Source organism: Urocitellus parryii, chromosome 9, assembly GCF_045843805.1.
Source record: "Urocitellus parryii isolate mUroPar1 chromosome 9, mUroPar1.hap1, whole genome shotgun sequence".
NCBI classification, from domain to species: domain Eukaryota; kingdom Metazoa; phylum Chordata; class Mammalia; order Rodentia; family Sciuridae; genus Urocitellus; species Urocitellus parryii.
The window spans coordinates 99,115,422-99,135,958 of NC_135539.1; the positions used below are offsets into that span (position 1 = coordinate 99,115,422).

The following is a 20,537-nucleotide window of genomic DNA, read 5'->3' on the forward strand; positions in this document are numbered from 1 at the left end:
TTGTCCTCTAACTTTCCTGCTGACTTTGTCCTAAGCCTCGGTCTTTCTCTAGCAAAGTGTTATGCTGCATAGTAATTGCCCAAATAGCATAAAATAATTGACTGATATAGTCAGACATTGTGTTGCATTTGAGGACTTAAAGTTTTAAATTCAACTGTGTGATCCTGGGCAAGTGGATCTATGAGCTGAGTCCAATAAATAGCTCCACAACAAGGTTGGAGACTCAAGATGATTCTTCTCTTTCCCACACCTACTCTGAAATCCTAGGAACACTAACAACATTGAAAATTAATATCCTTTAAAGGAAGTATAATAATTTCATACCTATTATTTAACGAACAGTTGAATTAGCTATATTGAAGGAGCCCCTAGACAGAAACAATGGTGCCTTCCTCTGTACTCTTTTAGCACCTTGCACATACTTTTTCTATCCCACATTCTGCTTCATATCATGACTAGTTGTTTACATGTCTGCTTCTTCCAAGACTTAAGTGTATGGAGAAAAAAAGATGTCATCACAATTATCTTTAAATCCTGCTCTGTACCTAGCACAGTGCTTTATACATAATGGGCCTAAGTAGGCATTTAGTGGTAATGGTAATGGTCAAATTTATATCAGCCTGTATATGTTCAGCAACCTGTATAATTGGTGTGCATTGTACACATATGCTTGCTTTTTGAAAAAAAAAGTTTAACTGTACTATTTTATTATGCATGCATTTATTTTGTGTTTACTATATTTTGATGTGATGTTAAGATTTTATGAGGTTAAATTACATAAGAAATTTGTGATTCCAGTATTTAGTATTTTTATATAAAAAAAAGATAAACTACATATTATATATTAGTGAGCAACTGAAAAGTATTTTTAAGGGTTGGGGATGTGGCTCAGTGGTAAAGCACTTGCCTTGCATGTGTGAGGCCCTGAGTTCAATCCTCAGAATCACCCAAAAAAAAAAAAATAAGAGTTAAAAAAAGTATTTTTAAGATAAAAAATATTATTTGAAGGATACAAATCAGCTCACAATTGATTCCTTTTTCTAAATTGAAGCCTTTTAAATAAGAAAGACTCTTATGTTAAAATGTACATTTTCAATCTCAAGTTTTTGATTTTTCTACCCTATTTGATAGAAGTTTTAAATCCTCATTTTGTCAATCTTTTCTTTTTCTTTCTTAAGGAAAAAGCCTTTATGTCTTCCTGAAGTTTTTCTTCCAACTTCTATAAAAGAGCAGCTCTAATGAAATGTCATAAAACCATTCTGGAAAAACAAATCACTGAAAAGATCAATGAAAAAACCAAGTTTATTCATGATTCCTAGGGGAAACAAAACATGACAGTACATTGGTACTGACCTGCGAACGAATTTGGATGTGATTTTGCTTATTATACCAGTGGACGTTCCCCTTCTGGCATGTGCAAATGCACCCGTTTCATGGGATGGCGAAGCAGGTGGCCCATTATAAGCAGCACTGCGACGCTCCCGGAGCTGCTCCCCATGGAAAGTGCTTCGGCTTGAACTCCCTCGGGGAAAGCGGGTCCGGTCTGGAGTGGTGGCACTAATACTGTGAGCAGATGGGGAAGCAGCAGGCACTCTTTGGGTTGTACTGTTGGAACAAATTAAGATGTATTATTCAGAATAATGACAGGGAATGCTTTTACTTAGCTAAAAACTGAAAAAATAAAAATGGCTATGGCTACTTCTTTTTGCTCAATTTTATGTATTCACTGTTGAGATGTGATAAATGGGTTAACTGTATTTACTATGGCTTTGTAGAGTGAAATCAACACATTTATAAAATGAAAACTACTGAAACACAAAGACAAATGCCTTTTTATATCAGGAATGCCCAACCAGGGTTCTGCATTTACATATGTATGTATGTATGTATGTATATGTATATGTGTGTGTGTATGTATGTATGTATGTGTGTGTGTGTGTGTGTATATATATATATATATATATATATTTAAACTTTGTGATCTAAAAATCTGAAATCCAATATCCAAAACTCTTCTGGTCCCAAGAATTTCAGATAAGGAATACTCAGTTTGTACTCTTAATCTACTTGGAAATGTAGAACATGAATTTTATTGTTTATTAAAAAGCCTTTGAACAAAATCATTTCCTATTTCTAATGTAGGTGTAAGTGATAGCATAATGCTATATGGCACTATCAGCATGACTAACAAAACCTAATTACCAAAGGGTTAAAATATTCAGGTGTTCTGAATTTGAGAAATTCTAAAACAGATAAAAACTAGAAAAACAGACACCTAATTTTAATTTTAGTTTATACCTGACAGTTCTCTGAGTTAATTTGTTTTATTAATACAAGAGTAAGTAAGGGCTGGGGTTGTGGCTCAGTGGTAGAGTGCTTGCTAGCATGTATGAGGCACTGGGTTCAATTCTCAGCACCACATTAAGTAAATAAAAAAATAAAGATATTGTGTCCAACTACAACTAAAAAAAAAAAAAAAAGAGCAAGTAACTGGTAGGAGCTAGTTATTACTCTTTATCTAATTGTTTTTTTTGGAGGCGGGCAGCGGGGAAATGGGGGCAGTGTTTAAATAGCAAAAAACTCAATTTACTTAAATGATAAATTAGGCAGCATTATTTTACTTCATGGATGGGTTTAAAATAAAGTACTTTTAAGAAAATTCCTCTAGAAAATGATTTAAATTATATAGCAACATTTCTGATAATAGCTAAAGTACATAGTAAGCATGTTACAATTAGACTTTTCCTCCACCATAGTGAGTCTTTCCAGAAAACTGTCCTGTGATGGTGACTATAATATATTTTCAAATGGCTCTATATTTTGTAAAACAACAAAGAAGATAAAATGTGATCAAGATATTACCCAGGCCGGTAAGCTTCAGAGCCATCTTTAATGGTTGGCAGTGTGACTTTAATAGGATGACCAGAAGTGGACATAGACTTCTGGTGGCGGGGTCGGGCTGAGGCAACAGCAGAGGCCACAGCAGAGCCGGTGGAAGATATGCTACTTGCAGACATTTCTGTAAGGCTTTCAACATGAAATGGTTGAGAAGACCATGGAAATGGAGAAAAAGAAAAAGTGCACTTTATTAAAATTTAAAAATAGGTTTTGAAAAGTCTAAATTGACTAACATTTTTCATGACTGAAACACTTGAAAGAAACTAACATTAGTGGTATTATTAGTAACTAATGGAACTATATTCTTGTTAAAAGTATATAGGGGGAATTTATCTTTCACTGAAAAGATTTCACACACTCTTACTCTATATATGTGAACCTGAGAAGGTATGAAATGATTTTTGTGTATTTGTGACACTTTTAGATAAAATGATTATGATTAAAGGTGTTTTTCACTTCTTCCAAATTACAAATTTGTGTGATGTGTTGCTGTGGGGTACACTATACTAAATTATTCATAAAAGAAGGCTTAATTATACCAAAACCACTATCACTGGAAATATCATCAAAATACTTTTAGCTCATATCATGAATCAACAGGTTAACTGTGTAGACTTAGGGCCTGTACATTAGTATTTAATATAGGAAAAATAATAAATCATTAATCTATTTCCAACTGTCTATCCTAAAGCATCTTATGTCCAAGGAAGATACATTTCTTTTCATGTCTTACATTAACACTTACTTCACATGCCTATTCATTGAGAAGAAACAAATGTGAGAATTTTTTCTGTCCACTCCACTGAAATGACTAGAGGTAGAACTAAAAACAGAATTTAGTTTAAGTAGCAAAAGATTCCATACCTTTTTGAGCTACTTTAATAAGGAATCTTCCTACTCATGATAAATGAAGTTAATTTCTTAAAATAATAAAAATACAATTCATCATATTTTACATAAAACACTAAGAATTTCATGGTTTTGACTAATCAGTTGGGATGGCCACATTTTCTTTAGATGAAGTAAAGTAAAGTAAACCCTTATTTTTTGGATAATAATGATGGCTTGGTGGGAGGGAGAAAGGGAAGGAGGGAAGAAGGAAGCAGTAGCTGCCCAAGAGAATAAGATTCAGATTATGAGGAACAGATTAGGACCAGATAATCCGCTTTGTTACAGGGAAATATCTACTATCATATATTATCTGGAAATTCATATGTTTTGAGATTTATCTCCTGCTTTCCCTAAATATTTTCCTGTTATAAAAGGGAGATGTCTTAGTAAGAATGCTTGGTTACAATCTTACTATTTTGTATTCCTTTCCTGTTGATGTGTTTATTTAAGGGTACTTCAGCAAAAGCACTATGAAAACAGTGACAAAAATATTACTACTTGGCATTATGACACTTACCTGCTGTCCTTTCCATTCTGCAATGCTGTGTATCGATCTGTGGTCCTCTCACAGACGTATGTATTCCTTCTTGCCATGCTACCTCCAGAATACACATTGTTCTTTAAGAAGGAATAAAAGTGATTTTAAGATTATAACTGTATTTGTGGAAAGTCAAAGAAATGTATTTAATCTTCTAAGGATTTGAAAAAATTCATATTAGAGTGGTAACTCCTTAGAATTTTATATTAACATGCTCTATCTCCTTTCCCTCTCTTCTTCTCTCTCATATTTGGATTTTTGGAGAGAAGGCAAAGTGCTAAAAGCAAATTTATCACAATTGCAATCCTACAGTAGCAGTGAGCAGTCATTTGGAAGCAACAAAAGGCTGGGTTTTCATTCACTCCCTCTTTTGTGAGCTGGTGTTGGGGAGAGGGCAGAGTATTGGTACAGGCAGCTCCAAGTAACTAGGAGTGCTATCTCCCCACTAAATCTCAAGGAACCTGTATAGTAAAGATGGCATGCCTTCCATGCCTTCACTTGCAGCCTCATCTACCCCCAGCCAATGGTACCAGCAAGGAGAATAAAGCTCCAGATTAAAGGCACTCTTCACAGAGGCTGCCATCAGAGAGGGTCAGTGCCATACTTTGAGGATATTTCCTTTGGTCTCAGGTTTTAGCCAGGAGGCAGGCCAAGCCAAAGGAAGAAAAAAAAAAATAAGCAAAAGAGATAGACAGATGGATAATTCTCCACACATATAACCCTTGCCCTATAACCCCATTGCCAAACCTTGACTATTAGTTACCAGTAGTAAAATATACAAAAATGATTTTCAAAAGAGATAAAAGTCTTGTTTTACTCTTACTCCAACAGAAAAAGTCTTCCCTATTTTTAGATAATCTACCTTTCACTATTCTTTAAAATACACAATTAACATAAAATTTGTTTAATAATGGGGGCTAGAAAGTCCATAGACAACTGCTTGAATTCAGTTGGGAGAAGGACAAGAATTTGTGTAAGTGCAGATTTAAACCTTTTCAATAGTGCAGGTTCCTAGGCAGAATAAGTTTTGTCATACTAGATAAAAAATATAAATTAAAAACTATAAAAGTATGTTGGCAAAGGAGGCTAAGATTACTTAAAAATTTTTTTAGACTTTGTTTATATTAACCAAAAGAAAAAAAAGAAACAGAGAGATCCATTATGAAACTAATTTGCATTACAGCTCTTAAAAAAACTAGAAATACAATCTGCATTTCATATTTTGAAACATGTCATTTCATTACTGCATTCTCATTTAACAGGTCATTAATTTCTATCTATGTTAAGTGATAAAAAGTTTTATGGCTTCAGAGTATGCAGCTTTGCAGATGAACCATATTTTATTTTGACTAATAGATTTCTAGGTTTTGAGCTTTTAAATTATTTATTTCCTTATTTTTTTAAAGAGAGAGAAAGAGAATTTTTTAATATTTATTTTTTAGTTTTTCGGTGGACACAACATCTTTGTTTGTATGTGGTGCTGAAGATCCAACCTGGGCCGCAAGCATGCCAGGCGAGCGCACTACCGCTTGAGCCACATCCCCAGCCCTTTTAAATTATTTTCTACTTTGCTTCTACAAGCTATTGAGGAGGTTAAATTGTACAGAGTTCCCTGAAAACTTAAAATCTAGAGGAAAAACCCTAGAAATAATAATGAAAACAGAGGACAATTATGAAAAATTATTAAAACTGCACATAGGTTACTAACAGGCTACATCAGTCACACCATGGGCACCAAAAGTACCAATGTAAGAATATTAGCTTTTGACATTTTTATTATTTTGGCAACTCATTATGAGTTATCTGAGTTTGAATAAACATCAAATTGTGTGGCCATCCATCCTTTGGAAGTCTCTGAGATGTTTCTGACTGTTCTTAATGTTTCTGACTGTTCTTTCCTTCTCATTGTGTGATGGTGAATGGCATTTCCTTCCAAGTAGTGCTAATGAGTCCTGCTCTTCTGTTATCTCCCTTGCCTTGAGCCTCTGGTGCCAGTGATGCCCAAATGTGGCAGCCAATCTGCCCAAGCTGCAATTCACAGGGGAACTTAGGGTATAATTAGCAAAAGTTATAGAAAAAGTCTCACTGTGGGCTAGGGTTGTGGCTCAGTGGTAGAGCGCTTGCCTAGCATGTGTGAGGCCCTGGGTTCGATTCTTAGCACCACATAACTATAAATAAAATGAAAACCCATCAACAACTAAAAAAAATATTTAAAAACAAAGGGAAGAAAAAGTCTCACTGATTCCATCTGAAATAGGTACCATATAAAATTGACTTTTTTACAGGTTGACCTTCCTATTTCAAATAACAAAGCTCTATCTAGTGACTGCTAAGCAGGGAAGACTTTTCTGTTGATAATTTGGGGCACATGGAAACTACCCTTCCTTGAACTCCAATTTGGTAACTTCTCCAAGGAAGAAACCAATCATGTAAAAGACTTCTCTGGGTTTATTTTGTAGTAAAGAGATTATATTTTACATAATTGTCATAACTTTTATATACAATATATTATAATCACTATTGCAGTCTCAATTTTTCTGAGTCTCCCAGAAAGAAGTAATTTCTTTCTTCATTTCAAAGTTATTTTTTACTGAGAGTTCATATCTTAGTCTTTTGGGGCAGCTAAAGACTGGCAGTTTTTAAACACCTGTAATCCCAACGGTGCTGCTCAGGAGAATGAGAGAGAAGGAACTTGAGTTCAAAGCCAGCCTCAGCAGAAGTGAGGTGCTAAGCAACTCGGTGAGACCCTGTCTCTAAATAAAATACAAAATAGGGCTGGGAATGTGGCTCAGAGGTCGAGTGTCCCTGAGTTCAATCCCCTGTATCCACTCCCAAAAAGCCCACTTATTATCTAAATGCTCCCTCCAGTCTTAAGTGTTCTTTTATATTTTCTCTTTATTCTTCCCTGTTGCCTTACAAGGGGGCATCTCAGTCTGTCTTCTAGTTATCATTGTATAATTTCTATAGTATGCAGCTTCAGTGAGTAACATGAGGTAACTTTATAAATCATTAACTGAATCTGCTTCAATTGAACAGTTTATTTGTAAATGTAAGATTAAACGCACCAATGTAACATTAAGACAATATTACAAACAGGAAAAACAAAGCAGGAAGGTTAATGTACCATTTTGTGCTAAGGCTGTTACATGAAGAATTCTTTTGATTGTTCTATCTATATCCATCCATCCATCTATCTATCTATCTATTGGTACTGGAAATTGAACCCAGAGGTGCTTTACCATTGAGCCACATTTTCAGTCCTTTTTATTTTGAGGCAGGGTCTTATTACGTTGCTTAAGACCTCGCCAAATTGCTGAGATTGGCCTTGAACTTACCATCCTCCTACCTCAGCCTCCCAAGTTGCTTGGATTACTGTTGCTCGCCACTGTGTCCAGCTAGTTGTTTTCTTAATTTGCATTTATGAGAAGCATGGCTCCCTTTCCACAGTTTTCAAATTATGATTCATTTTGAAACATTTCAAAACACAAAAGATAAACATTTTACAAAAAACTGATAATAAATACATTCAACAAATTGCAATATAACAGGATATTTACTCACGCTTGGAATAGTTGAAGATTTTTTCCTTTCTGGACCCACAAGTGGGCTTGCAGTCATCTCGCTTTTTGATCCAACTGTGGTGCTGCCAAGTTTACGAGCCACATCTTTGTCCCACTCCTCTTTCTGTTCACTTTCTACACTGTTAGCCTGAGGCCTTTTAGTGTACGATACGGCAGGAGGAATGGATGGACCAGCTGTAATAAACACAAAACAAAACAAAACAAAACAGCATAATTAGATAAAAAAGACAACTGGCATATTTTCTCACAAACAAGAACTCTACAATAAAAATATCTGTGGTTTATACTCTGAACAGAGATTAGACTATTCAATTAAAGAATCTGATCAGTTCCTGCAAAAGGGTTCCTGATTATCATTCGATAATGTAAATCTGTGAGAACTACATGATACAATCCATGAAGATGTGACTATATAATACTTAAAATACACGAGTGTGGGTAAGACCAGCTCATGTTTTCACTTATTTTACTTGTTCCCCCACCATGATCACTAAAACGCCGCTGCTTCTGATTTGCTGAGATGCTTCGCTGGACCTTCAGGTGAGCAGGGGACTGAAGAGTGCTGTTGTTTAGGTCACTACTGGGCCGGGACCTCTGACACAAGTTTCCACTGGATAGCGATTCACTGCCTTCGAACTACAAGAAGAAAGACCACCAGACTTTTAAAACAGGAAAATGGTTAGACAAACAAAATGCACTCTTGATTTTCTAAATGATTCAAAGCTATATAAGGGGTAATCAGAAAAGGAAGGTAGCTCAAGATATAGAATCTTGAGTTGGAGGGAAGTGGATATAATTTGCTCCCATGAGTACCTGTCTCCTTAGTTTAGTCAAAATATCAAATAATATGGTAATTATATATTAGACACTGTCCTAGCTTTTCACTTATACCTGTCACTTAATCATTACAACAAACCTATAATGTATTACCCTAAACTTTCTAGATGGAAAAAGTGAAGTTAAGAGTCAAGGGATAAAATTTAAAACTTTTAACACATATGCACCTATATAAGTAAATACATGTACATATATATATATATATATATATATATATATATATATATATATATGCATACACATATACAAAGACTGTATTAAAATATCTACATTTGTTTTACATTTTGAACAAAGATTAAATTACTTTTTTTTTCCTCCTCACTTACAAAACAAAATTTGATTTATTGGCTCTGAACAGGAAATTACTTCTACTTAGAACTAAGCTTGGGGGTTGATACACTACTTCTCTCTCTGTAACACAGAGATCTGATGCCAGCAAATTTTTGGCTGAAGTTTAAGACATGAGTTTTCCCCCAAAGCTCATGCATAAGTCAATGCAAGAAAGTTTAGAGGTGAAATGATTGGGTTATAAGAGGTGCAACCTAACCAGAGCATTAATCCCTTGATAGGAGTTAACTGGGTGGTAACTATAGGCAGGTAGGGTGTGGCTAGAGGAGATGGGGCATGTCTTTGGGGTTTATATTTTGTCCTTGGTGAAAGAAGTCTCTCTCTTCTTCCTGATGCAATGTCCTGAGATGTCTTCCTCTGACATGCCCTTCTGCCATGATGTTCTGCCTCACCTCCAGCCCAGAGCAATGAAGCTAGCTTTATATGAACTAACACCTCTGAAACCGTGTGAGCACCAAATAAACATTTTCTCCTCCAATATTGTTCTTGTCAGGTCTTTTGGTCACAGCAGTAAAAGAGCTGGCTAAAACACTGCATCACTGACATTCCAATGTGAAATTTAAATTCATATGTAGATGAAACTAACAACAAATGGCAGATTAATGATGGTGGCAATCATGACAAATATTAGCTAAAATGGAGCACACAGTAATCTTCCAGCAACTATTGTGTTAATTTTTTATATTCTCACAATGACCCTAAGAGGTAAGTACTATTCTTATTTTCACTTTGTAGATAAGGAAACTGAGGCATAGAAAATTAAATTGTCTACGTGACAGAGATGCTGTGTGGGTAGGGAATGTAAACCTGGCTCTTAAGTTCAGGCTTAGTCTCACAGTAGCTTCATTAGTTTATATACAATACAATTCATACTTCATTTTAACTCACAGGCGTGGTGGACTGTATACTTATAAAATTTATGCTTCCTTTGTATTTAAATTAATAAGAAAATCAAAAGATCTCAGGACTGAAATTTAAAAATCTAAGTAGAAACAGTTAAGACTTCAGAAAAAAAAATCTTTTGTGCTATTCCCACTTAAAATTCTCTTGACCTGGCTTCTTAGACACCACTTCCTAGCTATCAGTATCCCCACTGAAGATTCTTCTCCTTCAGTATAGCACCTTCTTGGGGCGTTCATTGAGAGAATTAGATGAATTAATACTTGTTAAATCCTTTAGAACAGTTTCTGACACACTACTGCATGCAACATGTGTTCCTCAGATGATGACTCCAAAATCTGTTAATTCTACTTGAATCTTTTTTTTTTTTTGGTTGTCCACTATTGGATTTTTTTCCCTTTTTTTTATTGTTGGTTGTTCAAAACATTACATAGTTCTTGATATATCATATTTCACACTTTGATTCAAGTGGGTTATGAACTCCCATTTTTACCCCGTATACAGATTGCAGAATCACATCAGTTACACTTTCATTGATTTACATATTGCCATACTAGTGTCTGTTGTATTCTGCTGCCTTTCCTATCCTCTACTATCCCCCCTCCCCTCTCCCCTCTTCTCTCTCTACCCTCTCTACTGTAATTCATTTCTCCCCCTTGTTTTTTTCCCCTTTCCCCTCACTTCCTCTTGTATGTAATTTTGTATAACCCTGAGGGTCTCCTTCCATTTCCATGCAATTTCCCTTCTCTCTCCCTTTCCCTCCCACCTCTCAGAGGGGCAGAGCTGCCCCCCCCCTCCACCTGCAATCTACTTGAATCTTTTCCTGCAGATCCAGATCTTTACATATGAATATCTATTATACAGCTCCAAGAGAAATCTCCAATTCAACCATCCCAGACTTCCCATATTTCCCCTAGAATCCATAGCTTTCCTATCTTGGCAAATGCACCTTATACAACCAGTCATCCATACTGAGGAAATAAGAAATATGAGGGACTCTTATTCTTTATTCCAACTGGTTGCCAAGTACTATTATTCTTACATCCTCCATCTCAGTAGAAGACCTTGACAGACCTCACCTAGCCTGTTGTAGGTGCCTATCCTCCTATAGCTCCCAGAGCATCCCCAACACCTACCACACTGTATCATATTGTTGAGTACTTATCTCTGTACTGTGGGCTCTTTGAGAGGAGAACCTTTCTTGTTTTCATATTTATACTATTGAGCATAGTTCCTGGTACAGGGAAGATTCAATAAATATTAGCTGGAATGTGTTTCACTCATAGTTACTATTTAATTACAACTAATTTCTGCCTTTTCTTTCTTTTTTTGAGAGAGAATTTTTAAAAATATTTATTTATTTATTTTTTAAGTTTTTGGTGGACACAACATGTTTATTTTATTTTTATGTGGTGCTGAGGATGGAACCCAGCGCCCCCGGCATGCTAGGCGAGCGCGCTACTGCTTGAGCCACATCACCAGCCCAATTTCTGAATTTTCTATAAAATACCTTCCCCATAGATGTCTAATTTTTAACAAACTATTAATTCTCTTGGCCTCCATTCCTACTCTTAATTTACGCCCTTTATAACTGTTTTCCAAAAGGATAATTTCCTTTTACGATTCACCATTTATTTACAGTTATTTCCTGAATCTGTCTCCTTATTATGTATCTCTTCTGGCCTTGGGGATGCATTAAAGCCACTTGATATGCTATGAGACAAAATATCATGAAACAACCTTTCCCTGGGTTTCCACTTACACAAATCATTTCATACATACATTTAGTTTGAAATACTGCCACTTTCTTTTGTTTCAGTCACTGTCTTATCTGTACACCCAGAATTATTTTAGTGGCTTTGATGAGGCTGGTACACTTGGATGCAGAAGCTGTGCACTGTACAACTCTGGGGGACATCATTCTAAGACCAGACAGTGAGTAGTGCTTCTTGAAGCCACACAGGACAATGGGCCTACTCTTGCATAAAATCCCTCTTGGATTTTTGTAGCTGTGTGGCATAGCTGGGCGGACATGCCCCATGGTGCTGTGGGAGTCCAGGATATCTTGCCTCACACATGTGGCTGAGTAATCCAGCCACTTAGAAATCAAAATCCTGACACTGAGCCCGGATCGGCTGAATTCAAGCTCCCATTCGCCTGATTCCCGCAGACAAACAGCTGTGACTCAGCACTAATCCATCCAGCTGAAACAACTGGTCAGCCCTTCTGATCCTACGGAGGTAATGGCAACCGAGCCTTCATAGGTAGTGGCCACAGGTTTCAAACGGGGCTTGGGAGAGACAGTAAGGACCCACCCATTGCATTGGTCACCCGGCAAAGGGAAACGAACTGTCGCCATTTGCAAGAGATACCACCATGGCAGAGAACTGACGTCATCAGACTGCGGCGGAGGAGATAACTTCATTGAATCCTGCGGCTACAGGTGTGTAATCCCCTAGCCTTCCCTCTCCACACATCGGGGAAACCTTAAGGGCCCCTCCCAGCTCTCCCGTAAGGGCCCCTCCCAGCTCTCCCGTGAGCGCGGTAGCCAGACCGAGGGAATTAGAGGTGGCAGGGACCCGAGGCGCGGAACTACCACTCCCACCAGAGCTGACAGCTGAGGTCTCGTGCACCAGCTACCGGGGCGTGGCTACCAGAGGGCAAGTAAAATTTGCTGAGGATTCTCAGCCCTAAGCTCCACAAACTTAGGGTCTGAGGGACAGGCAATCTGGGAGAGTGTGCCCAATCGTCCATGAAAACAGGGCTCCCGGGAGCAGCAGACCTGGCGTGTACCCAGTATTGTGGTGAGCGGCACCCGTGAGAGGGGCCTGGCTAGAGGAAAAGTGGGGAAGTGACTAGACACAAGAGGAGGCCCTAGGCACTCAGGATTGGAGACTCGCCCAGTCTGGGAGGAGGAGCTGCTGCACAGTGATTGGTTCCCGCGTATTGACAGGAGAAACTTGGCCTGGTGGGCACAGCGCCACCTACTGGAAGAGAAGTTAATCAAACTCTAAGACTGCATTTATTAGTGTTTTTTTTCCTTTTTCCTTTTTTCTTTTCTCTTTTTTTAAAATTTTTTTATTTTGATTTGGGGTTTTCTTTCATTTTCATTTTTCTTTCTTGTTTTTTAAATTTTTTTTTACAATTTAAAAAAATTTTTTTTTCTTCCAATTTTAATTTTAATTTTTGTTTTATTCTTTTTTTATAAATTTTTTTTCTTTTTCTTTTTTTATTTCCTATTTTTTTTCTTCTTTTGTCTTTTCATTTCTTTTCAATTATCTTATCCCCCCTTCCTTGAATTCTACCTGCTTACTCTCATTCTCTTTAGTGACATCTTCCCTTCCCTTCTAATACCTTTCCTCCCAAGCATCAAATAAATTTATAGGAGTAAACAGTAACTCAGCAGTCAAACAGAACAAGAAGTAACATGAGCAGCTTCAAAAAGCAAGGAAGAAAAGGAGTACAAACAATGCAGGACAGCCTAAATATTCAGGAGGACCTAGAGTCATCGGAAAAATGTTCATATAAAGAACTCAAGGAACACCTTAGACAGATGGAATGGAACCTTAAAGAGGATACGAGTCAGCAAATTCAAGCAGCAAAAGAACACATTGAGAATGAGTTACATAAACAGATAAAAGAAGAAGTTAAGCATCTTTATCAGGAGATAGAGATTATAAAAAATAATCAAACAATAATTCTAGAAATGAAGGAAACGATAAACCAAATTAAAAACTCAATTGAGAGTATCACTAACAGAGTGGAGCAAGTAGAAGCCAGAACGTCAGATACTGAAGACAAAATATATCATCTTGAAAAGAGTCTAGCCAACTCAGAAAGGCTGGTAAAAAATCACGAGAAAAACATCCAAGAGTTATGGGATAACATAAAAAAACCAAATTTACGAGTCATCGGGATAGAAGAAGGTACAGAGATTCAAACCAAGGGAATGAGTAACCTGCTGAATGAAATAATTACAGAAAACTTTCCAGAAATAAAAAAGGAAACAGATATACAAATTGAAGATGCATTCAGGACACCGAGCACACAAAATCACAGTAGACCAACGCCAAGACACATTGTTATGAAGTTATCCAATATACAGAACAAAGAGAAAATATTAAAAGCTACAAGAGAAAAGAGACAGATTACATTCAGGGGTAAACCAATAAGATTAACAACAGATTTTTCATCACAGACACTGAAAGCAAGAAGGTCATGGAACAATGTATTTCAAACACTGAAAGACAATGGATGCCAACCAAGAATTCTGTATCCAGCAAAATTAAGCTTCAGGTATGACAACGAAATAAAAATCTTTCATGATAAACAAAAGTTAAAAGAATTTGCAGCCAGAAAACCAGCATTGCAAAGCATTTTGAGCAAAACACTACACGAGGAAGAAATGAAAAACAATAACCAAAACCATCAGAGGGAAGTGCCTCGGTAAAGACAGAGGGTGAGGGGAAAGATAATCATGGAGAAACAAACTAATTTTTTTTAAAAAAGGATAAATAATCAAACATGGATGGAAGTACAAACCATATATCAATAGTAACTCTGAATGTTAATGGCTTAAACTCTCCAATAAAGCGACATAGGCTGGTATCATGGATTAAAAAAACAAATCCAACAATATGCTGCCTCCAGGAGACACATCTGATTGGAAAAGACATACACAGGCTGAAGGTAAAAGGATGGGAAAAAATATACCACGCACACGGTCCTCGTAAGCAAGCAGGGGTGGCCATCCTCATATCGGATAAAATCGACTTCAAGACTAAGTTAATCAAAAGGGATAAAGAAGGACACTATATACTGTTAAAAGGAACCATTCACCAACAAGACATAACAATTATCAATATTTATGCACCAAATAATGGCGCTGCGATATTCATAAAACAAATTCTCCTCCCTCAAGTTCAGGAATCAAATAGATGAAAACACAATAATTATGGGTGACTTCAACACACCTCTCTCACCATTGGACAGATCCTCCAAACAAAAGTTGAATAAAGAAACTATAGAACTCAATACCACAATCAATAACCTAGACTTAACTGACATATATAGAATATATCAACCATCATCAAATGGATATACTTTTTTCTCAGCAGCACATGGATCCTTCTCAAAAATAGACCATATATTATGCCATAGAGCAACCCTCAGTAAATATAAAGGGGTGGAGATAATACCATGCATTTTATCTGATCATAATGGAATGAAACTGGAAATCAATGATAAAAGAAGGAAGGAAAAATCCTGCATCACATGGAAAATGAACAATATGTTACTGAATGATCAATGGGTTACAGAAGACATAAAGGAGGAAATCAAAAAATTCTTAGAGATAAATGAAAATACAGACACAACATATCGGAATCTATGGGACACAATGAAAGCAGTTTTAAGAGGAAAATTCATCGCCTGGTGGTCATTCCTCAAAAAAAGAAAAAACCAACAAATAAATGAGCTCACTCTTCATCTCAAAATCCTAGAAAAGGAAGAGCAAAACAACAGCAAATGTAGCAGAAGGCAAGAAATAATTAAAATCAGAGCGGAAATCAATGAAATTGAAACAAAAGAAACTATTGAAAAAATTAACAAAACTAAAAGTTGGTTCTTCGAAAAAATAAATAAGATCGACAGACCTTTAGCCATGCTAACGAAGAGAAGAAGAGAGAAAACTCAAATTACTAACATAACGGGATGAAAAAGGCAATATCACAACAGATGCTACAGAAATACAGAAGACAATTAGAAATTATTTTGAAAACCTATATTCCAATAAAATAGAAGATAGTGAAGACATCGATAAATTTCTTAAGTCATATGATTTGCCCAGACTGAGTCAGGAGGATACACACAATTTGAACAGACCAATATCAATGGATGAAATTGAAGAAGTCATCAAAAGACTACCAACCAAGAAAAGCCCAGGACCAGATGGGTATACAGCGGAGTTTTACAAAACCTTTAAAGAAGAATTAATACCAATACTTTTCAAGTTATTTCAGGAAATAGAAAAAGACGGAGCTCTTCCAAATTCATTCTATGAGGCCAACATCACCCTGATTCCGAAACCAGACAAAGACACCTCAAAGAAAGAAAACTACAGACCAATATCTCTAATGAACCTAGATGCAAAAATCCTCAATAAAATTCTGGCAAATTGAATACAAAAACACATCAAAAAAATTGTGCACCATGATCAAGTAGGATTCATCCCTGGGATGCAAGGATGGTTCAATATACGTAAATCAATAAATATTATTCACCACATCAATAGACTTAAAGATAAGAACCATATGATCGTCTCGATAGACGCAGAGAAAGCATTCGACAAAGTACAGCACCCCTTTATGTTCAAAAACATTAGAAAAACTAGGGATAACAGGAACTTACCTTGACATTGTAAAAGCTATCTATGCTAAGCCTCAGGCTAGCATCATTCTGAATGGACAAAAGTTAAAGGCATTCCCTCTAAAATCTGGAACAAGACAGGGATGCCCTCTATCACCACTTCTATTCAATATAGTTCTCGAAATACTGGCCAGAGCAATTAGACAGACAAAGGAAATTAAAGGCATAACAATAGGAAAAGAAGAACTTAAATTATCACTATTTGCAGATGACATGATTCTATACCTAGAAGACCCAAAAGGATCTACAAAGAAACTACTAGAACTAATAAATGAATTCAGCAAAGTGGCAGGATATAAAATCAACACGCACAAATCAAAGGCATTTCTGTATATCAGCGACAAAACTTCTGAAACGGAAATGAGGAAAAACACTCCATTCACAATATCCTCAAAAAAAATAAAATACTTGGGAATCAACCTAACAAAAGAGGTAAAAGATTTATACAATGAAAACTACAGAACCCTAAAGAGAGAAGTAGAAGAAGACCTTAGAAGATGGAAAAATATACCCTGTTCATGGATAGGCCAAACTAACATTATCAAAATGGCGATATTACCAAAAGTTCTCTATAGGTTTAATGCAATGCCAATCAAAATCCCAAAGGCATTTCTTGTAGAAATAGATAAAGCAATCATGAAATTCATATGGAAAAATAAAAGACCCAGAATAGCAAAAGCAATTCTAAGCAGGAAGTGTGAATCAGGCGGTATAGCGATACCAGATTTCAAACTATATTACAGAGCAATAGTGACCAAAACAGCATGGTACTGGTACCAAAACAGGCGGGTGGACCAATGGTATAGAATAGAGGACACAGAGACTAATCCACAAAGTTACAACTATCTTATATTTGATAAAGGGGCTAAAAGCATGCAATGGAGGAAGGATAGCATCTTCAACAAATGGTGTTGGGAAAACTGGAAATCCATATGCAACAAAATGAAACTGAATCCCTTTCTCTCTCCATGCACAAAAGTTAACTCAAAATGGATCAAGGAGCTTGATATCAAATCAGAGACTCTTTGCCTGATAGAAGAAAAAGTTGGCTATGATTTACATATTGTGGGGTCGGGCTCCAAATTCCTTAATAGGACACCCATAGCACAAGAGTTAATAACAAGAATCAACAAATGGGACTTACTTAAACTAAAAAGTTTTTTCTCAGCAAGAGAAACAATAAGAGAGGTAAATAGGGAGCCTACATCCTGGGAACAAATTTTTACTCCTCACACTTCAGATAGAGCCCTAATATCCAGAGTATACAAAGAACTCAAAAAATTAGACAATAAGATAGCAAATAACCCAATCAACAAATGGGCCAAGGACCTGAACAGACACTTCTCAGAGGAGGATATACAATCAATCAACAAGTACATGAAAAAATGCTCACCATCTCTAGCAGTCAGAGAAATGCAAATCAAAACCACCCTAAGATACCATCTCACTCCAGTAAGATTGGCAGCCACTATGAAGTCAAACAACAACAAGTGCTGGCGAGGATGTGGAGAAAAAGGTACTCTTGTACATTGCTGGTGGGACTGCAAATTGGTGCGGCCAATTTGGAAAGCAGTTTGGAGATTCCTGGGAAAGCTGGGAATGGAACCACCATTTGACCCTGCTATTGCCCTTCTCGGACTATTCCCTGAAGACCTTAAAAGAGCATGCTACAGGGATGCTGCCACATCGATGTTCATAGCAGCATAATTCACAATAGCTAGACTGTGGAACCAACCCAGATGCCCTTCAATAGATGAATGGATAAAAAAAATGTGGCATCTATACACAATGGAGTACTATGCAGCAATAAAAAATGACAAAATCATAGAATTTGCAGGGAAATGGATGGCACTAGAGCAGATTATGCTTAGTGAAGCTAGTCAATCCCTAAAAAACAAATACCAAATGTCTTCTTTGATATAATGAGAGCAACTATGAACAGAGCAGGGAGGAAGAGCAGGAAGAAAAGATTAACATTAAACAGAGACATGAGATGGGAGGGAAAGGGAGAGAAAAGGGAAATTGCATGGAAATGAAGGGAGACCCTCATTGCTATACAATATTACATATAAGAGGTTGTGAGGGGAATGGGAAAATTAACAAGGAGAGAAATGAATTACAATAGATGGGGTAGAGAGAGAAGATGGGAGGGGAGGGGAGGGGGGATAGTAGGGGATAGGAAAAGTAGCAGAATACAACAATTACTAATTGGGCATTATGTAAAATTGTGGATGTGTAACCGACGTGATTCTGCAATCTGCATTTGGGGTAAAATTGGGAGTTCATAACCCACTTCAATCTAATGTATGAAATATGATATGTCATGAGCTTTGTAATGTTGTGAACAACCAATAAAAAAAAAAAAAAAGAAAAAAAAAATCCCTCTTGTTACCCAGAAATGAAATTAGTTCATAATTTAGCACTTTGATTTTTGAATTCTAATAAGAATATTAGAATTTTGTATTATTTTTTATATCATAAAAGTCATTTACAAACATTATATCTTACACTTAGCTGTTATTTAATTAAACAAATAATTCACATTAATTTAAAAATGAGGAAGACTTACTTCAGGTGGTTTTCTACCTAGAAGAATATAAGTAGCCATAACTTCATCGTATTTCTGACTTATTAAGGCATCATTTATTTCATCTCGTGCAAAACCCATGGTGACCATAATGTCTAGGAAAAGAAAGTATAAATTTTCTGAATATGGGTTCATTTTATTAAAAAAAAAATTGGCAAGTTTTCCAAGAGACTAGATATGAAAATTAAGTCTTAAAAAATTTAAAGTATAGTTTTAATTTTACAAATTTTTGGATTATTAATCTACAGATACTGTGTTCACAGGCACACATTCATAATTTTTCTTGCAGAATTACCTACATTGTACATTATATACTCATGAGCCAACTCAGTTTCTCATTGCCTACTACATTCCTGAGCTGACTTCCTTTGTCTAGTCAGACTATTAGTCTGTGTCACTCCATACAAAATCCCTCTTCTTTGGCTCTTTCTATCTGTCTCTCTCAATGCATCCCCAGCTACTCATGGAGTGATCTCTCTCATCTCTTAACAATTTCTGCTTTGGAGAACAAATTCTTCTGTGGAGGGCTTGAATTCCATGATGGTTCTGATTAGGATCTTAGTGCTCTCCCCTGCCACTTTGCCTTTCAGTCAGATAAAAGCCTAGTTGAGATGACTCCTGTGAGTTTCTGATGGCTTTGGATAGGGATAGAGAAACAAAGGAAGCGATTTTGGAAGCAGAGTGATGGTTGAGTGTGGGCAGACAGCAGGACCAGGGCAGAGGGCCAGTGGACTCTGCTAAGAAAGTGGAAAACAAAAGGTGAGCTGAAGAGTTCATTCCCTTTATTTGAGTGCTTTTAGAGTTTTGGTAAAAGTACATGCTGTGTTTGCTGATACTTATCAGTCTGATCAGTGCTGATAGTTGCATCAGTCAGCCCTCCTGTGAGAGACTGACAAAGGAAAAAAGTAGGTTTATCTACATGATTTTAACTTTTATGTTAAAGTTGACAACAATTAACTCAGACCATAATATATATGAGAACAAACTAAGGAGCCTGCAATTTTTTATGTATAGTGTTTATCATTAAGATGATAAATATTTTTCTAATAAAAATTGCTTCCTAGTTTTAAACTCTATTTTATAGACTAAAGACTCTTATTATGGCTTACTATATCACATCTTACAATATTTAAATACTTACCTATTCTTTTTGTATCATTGAAGTCTGGTTCAGGCTCAGTATATGGCTTTAATTCTTCTTCTTCATGACCAACATTCATCCATCGATCTTTCATTATTTGCTAGGAAATAAACTCTATGTTAAGTTTGGTCACTTGAAACATTCAATGAGTTATTTTAGCAAATGTGAAATTTACTGGTTTACTCAACAAGAATCATGTAACATTTTCAAATAAAGTTATTGCGTATAGTTTGATTACCAGTTCAATAAAAGGTATGGAACTTTGGAACCCACATACAGTATCTTAAGACAACTGTGACTGTCATCCCACATACTTACCAAATGTAATGATTCAAAATAACTTTTCTTCCATATTCATTTAAAAAGAATATTTTCAAATTTGAAGGTCTT

The 20,537-nt window shown here is 36.2% G+C and overlaps 1 protein-coding gene across 3 annotated transcripts in view; it reads right to left on the bottom strand.

The window, feature by feature from the left end:
* The window catches only part of Mark1 (microtubule affinity regulating kinase 1), a 141,875-nt gene that overhangs the window by 8,598 nt on the left and 112,740 nt on the right, over positions 1–20,537 (bottom strand). For all 3 annotated transcript variants that reach the window (XM_026387993.2, XM_026387992.2, XM_077802249.1), the window contains 7 exons: positions 20,148–20,247; positions 18,989–19,101; positions 8,391–8,544; positions 7,889–8,082; positions 4,307–4,407; positions 2,863–3,027; positions 1,354–1,605 (listed from right to left, as the gene is read on the bottom strand). In XM_026387993.2, coding sequence (XP_026243778.1) covers positions 1,354–1,605; positions 2,863–3,027; positions 4,307–4,407; positions 7,889–8,082; positions 8,391–8,544; positions 18,989–19,101; positions 20,148–20,247 — 1,079 coding nt within the window. The remainder of the gene's footprint in view (positions 1–1,353; positions 1,606–2,862; positions 3,028–4,306; positions 4,408–7,888; positions 8,083–8,390; positions 8,545–18,988; positions 19,102–20,147; positions 20,248–20,537) is intronic.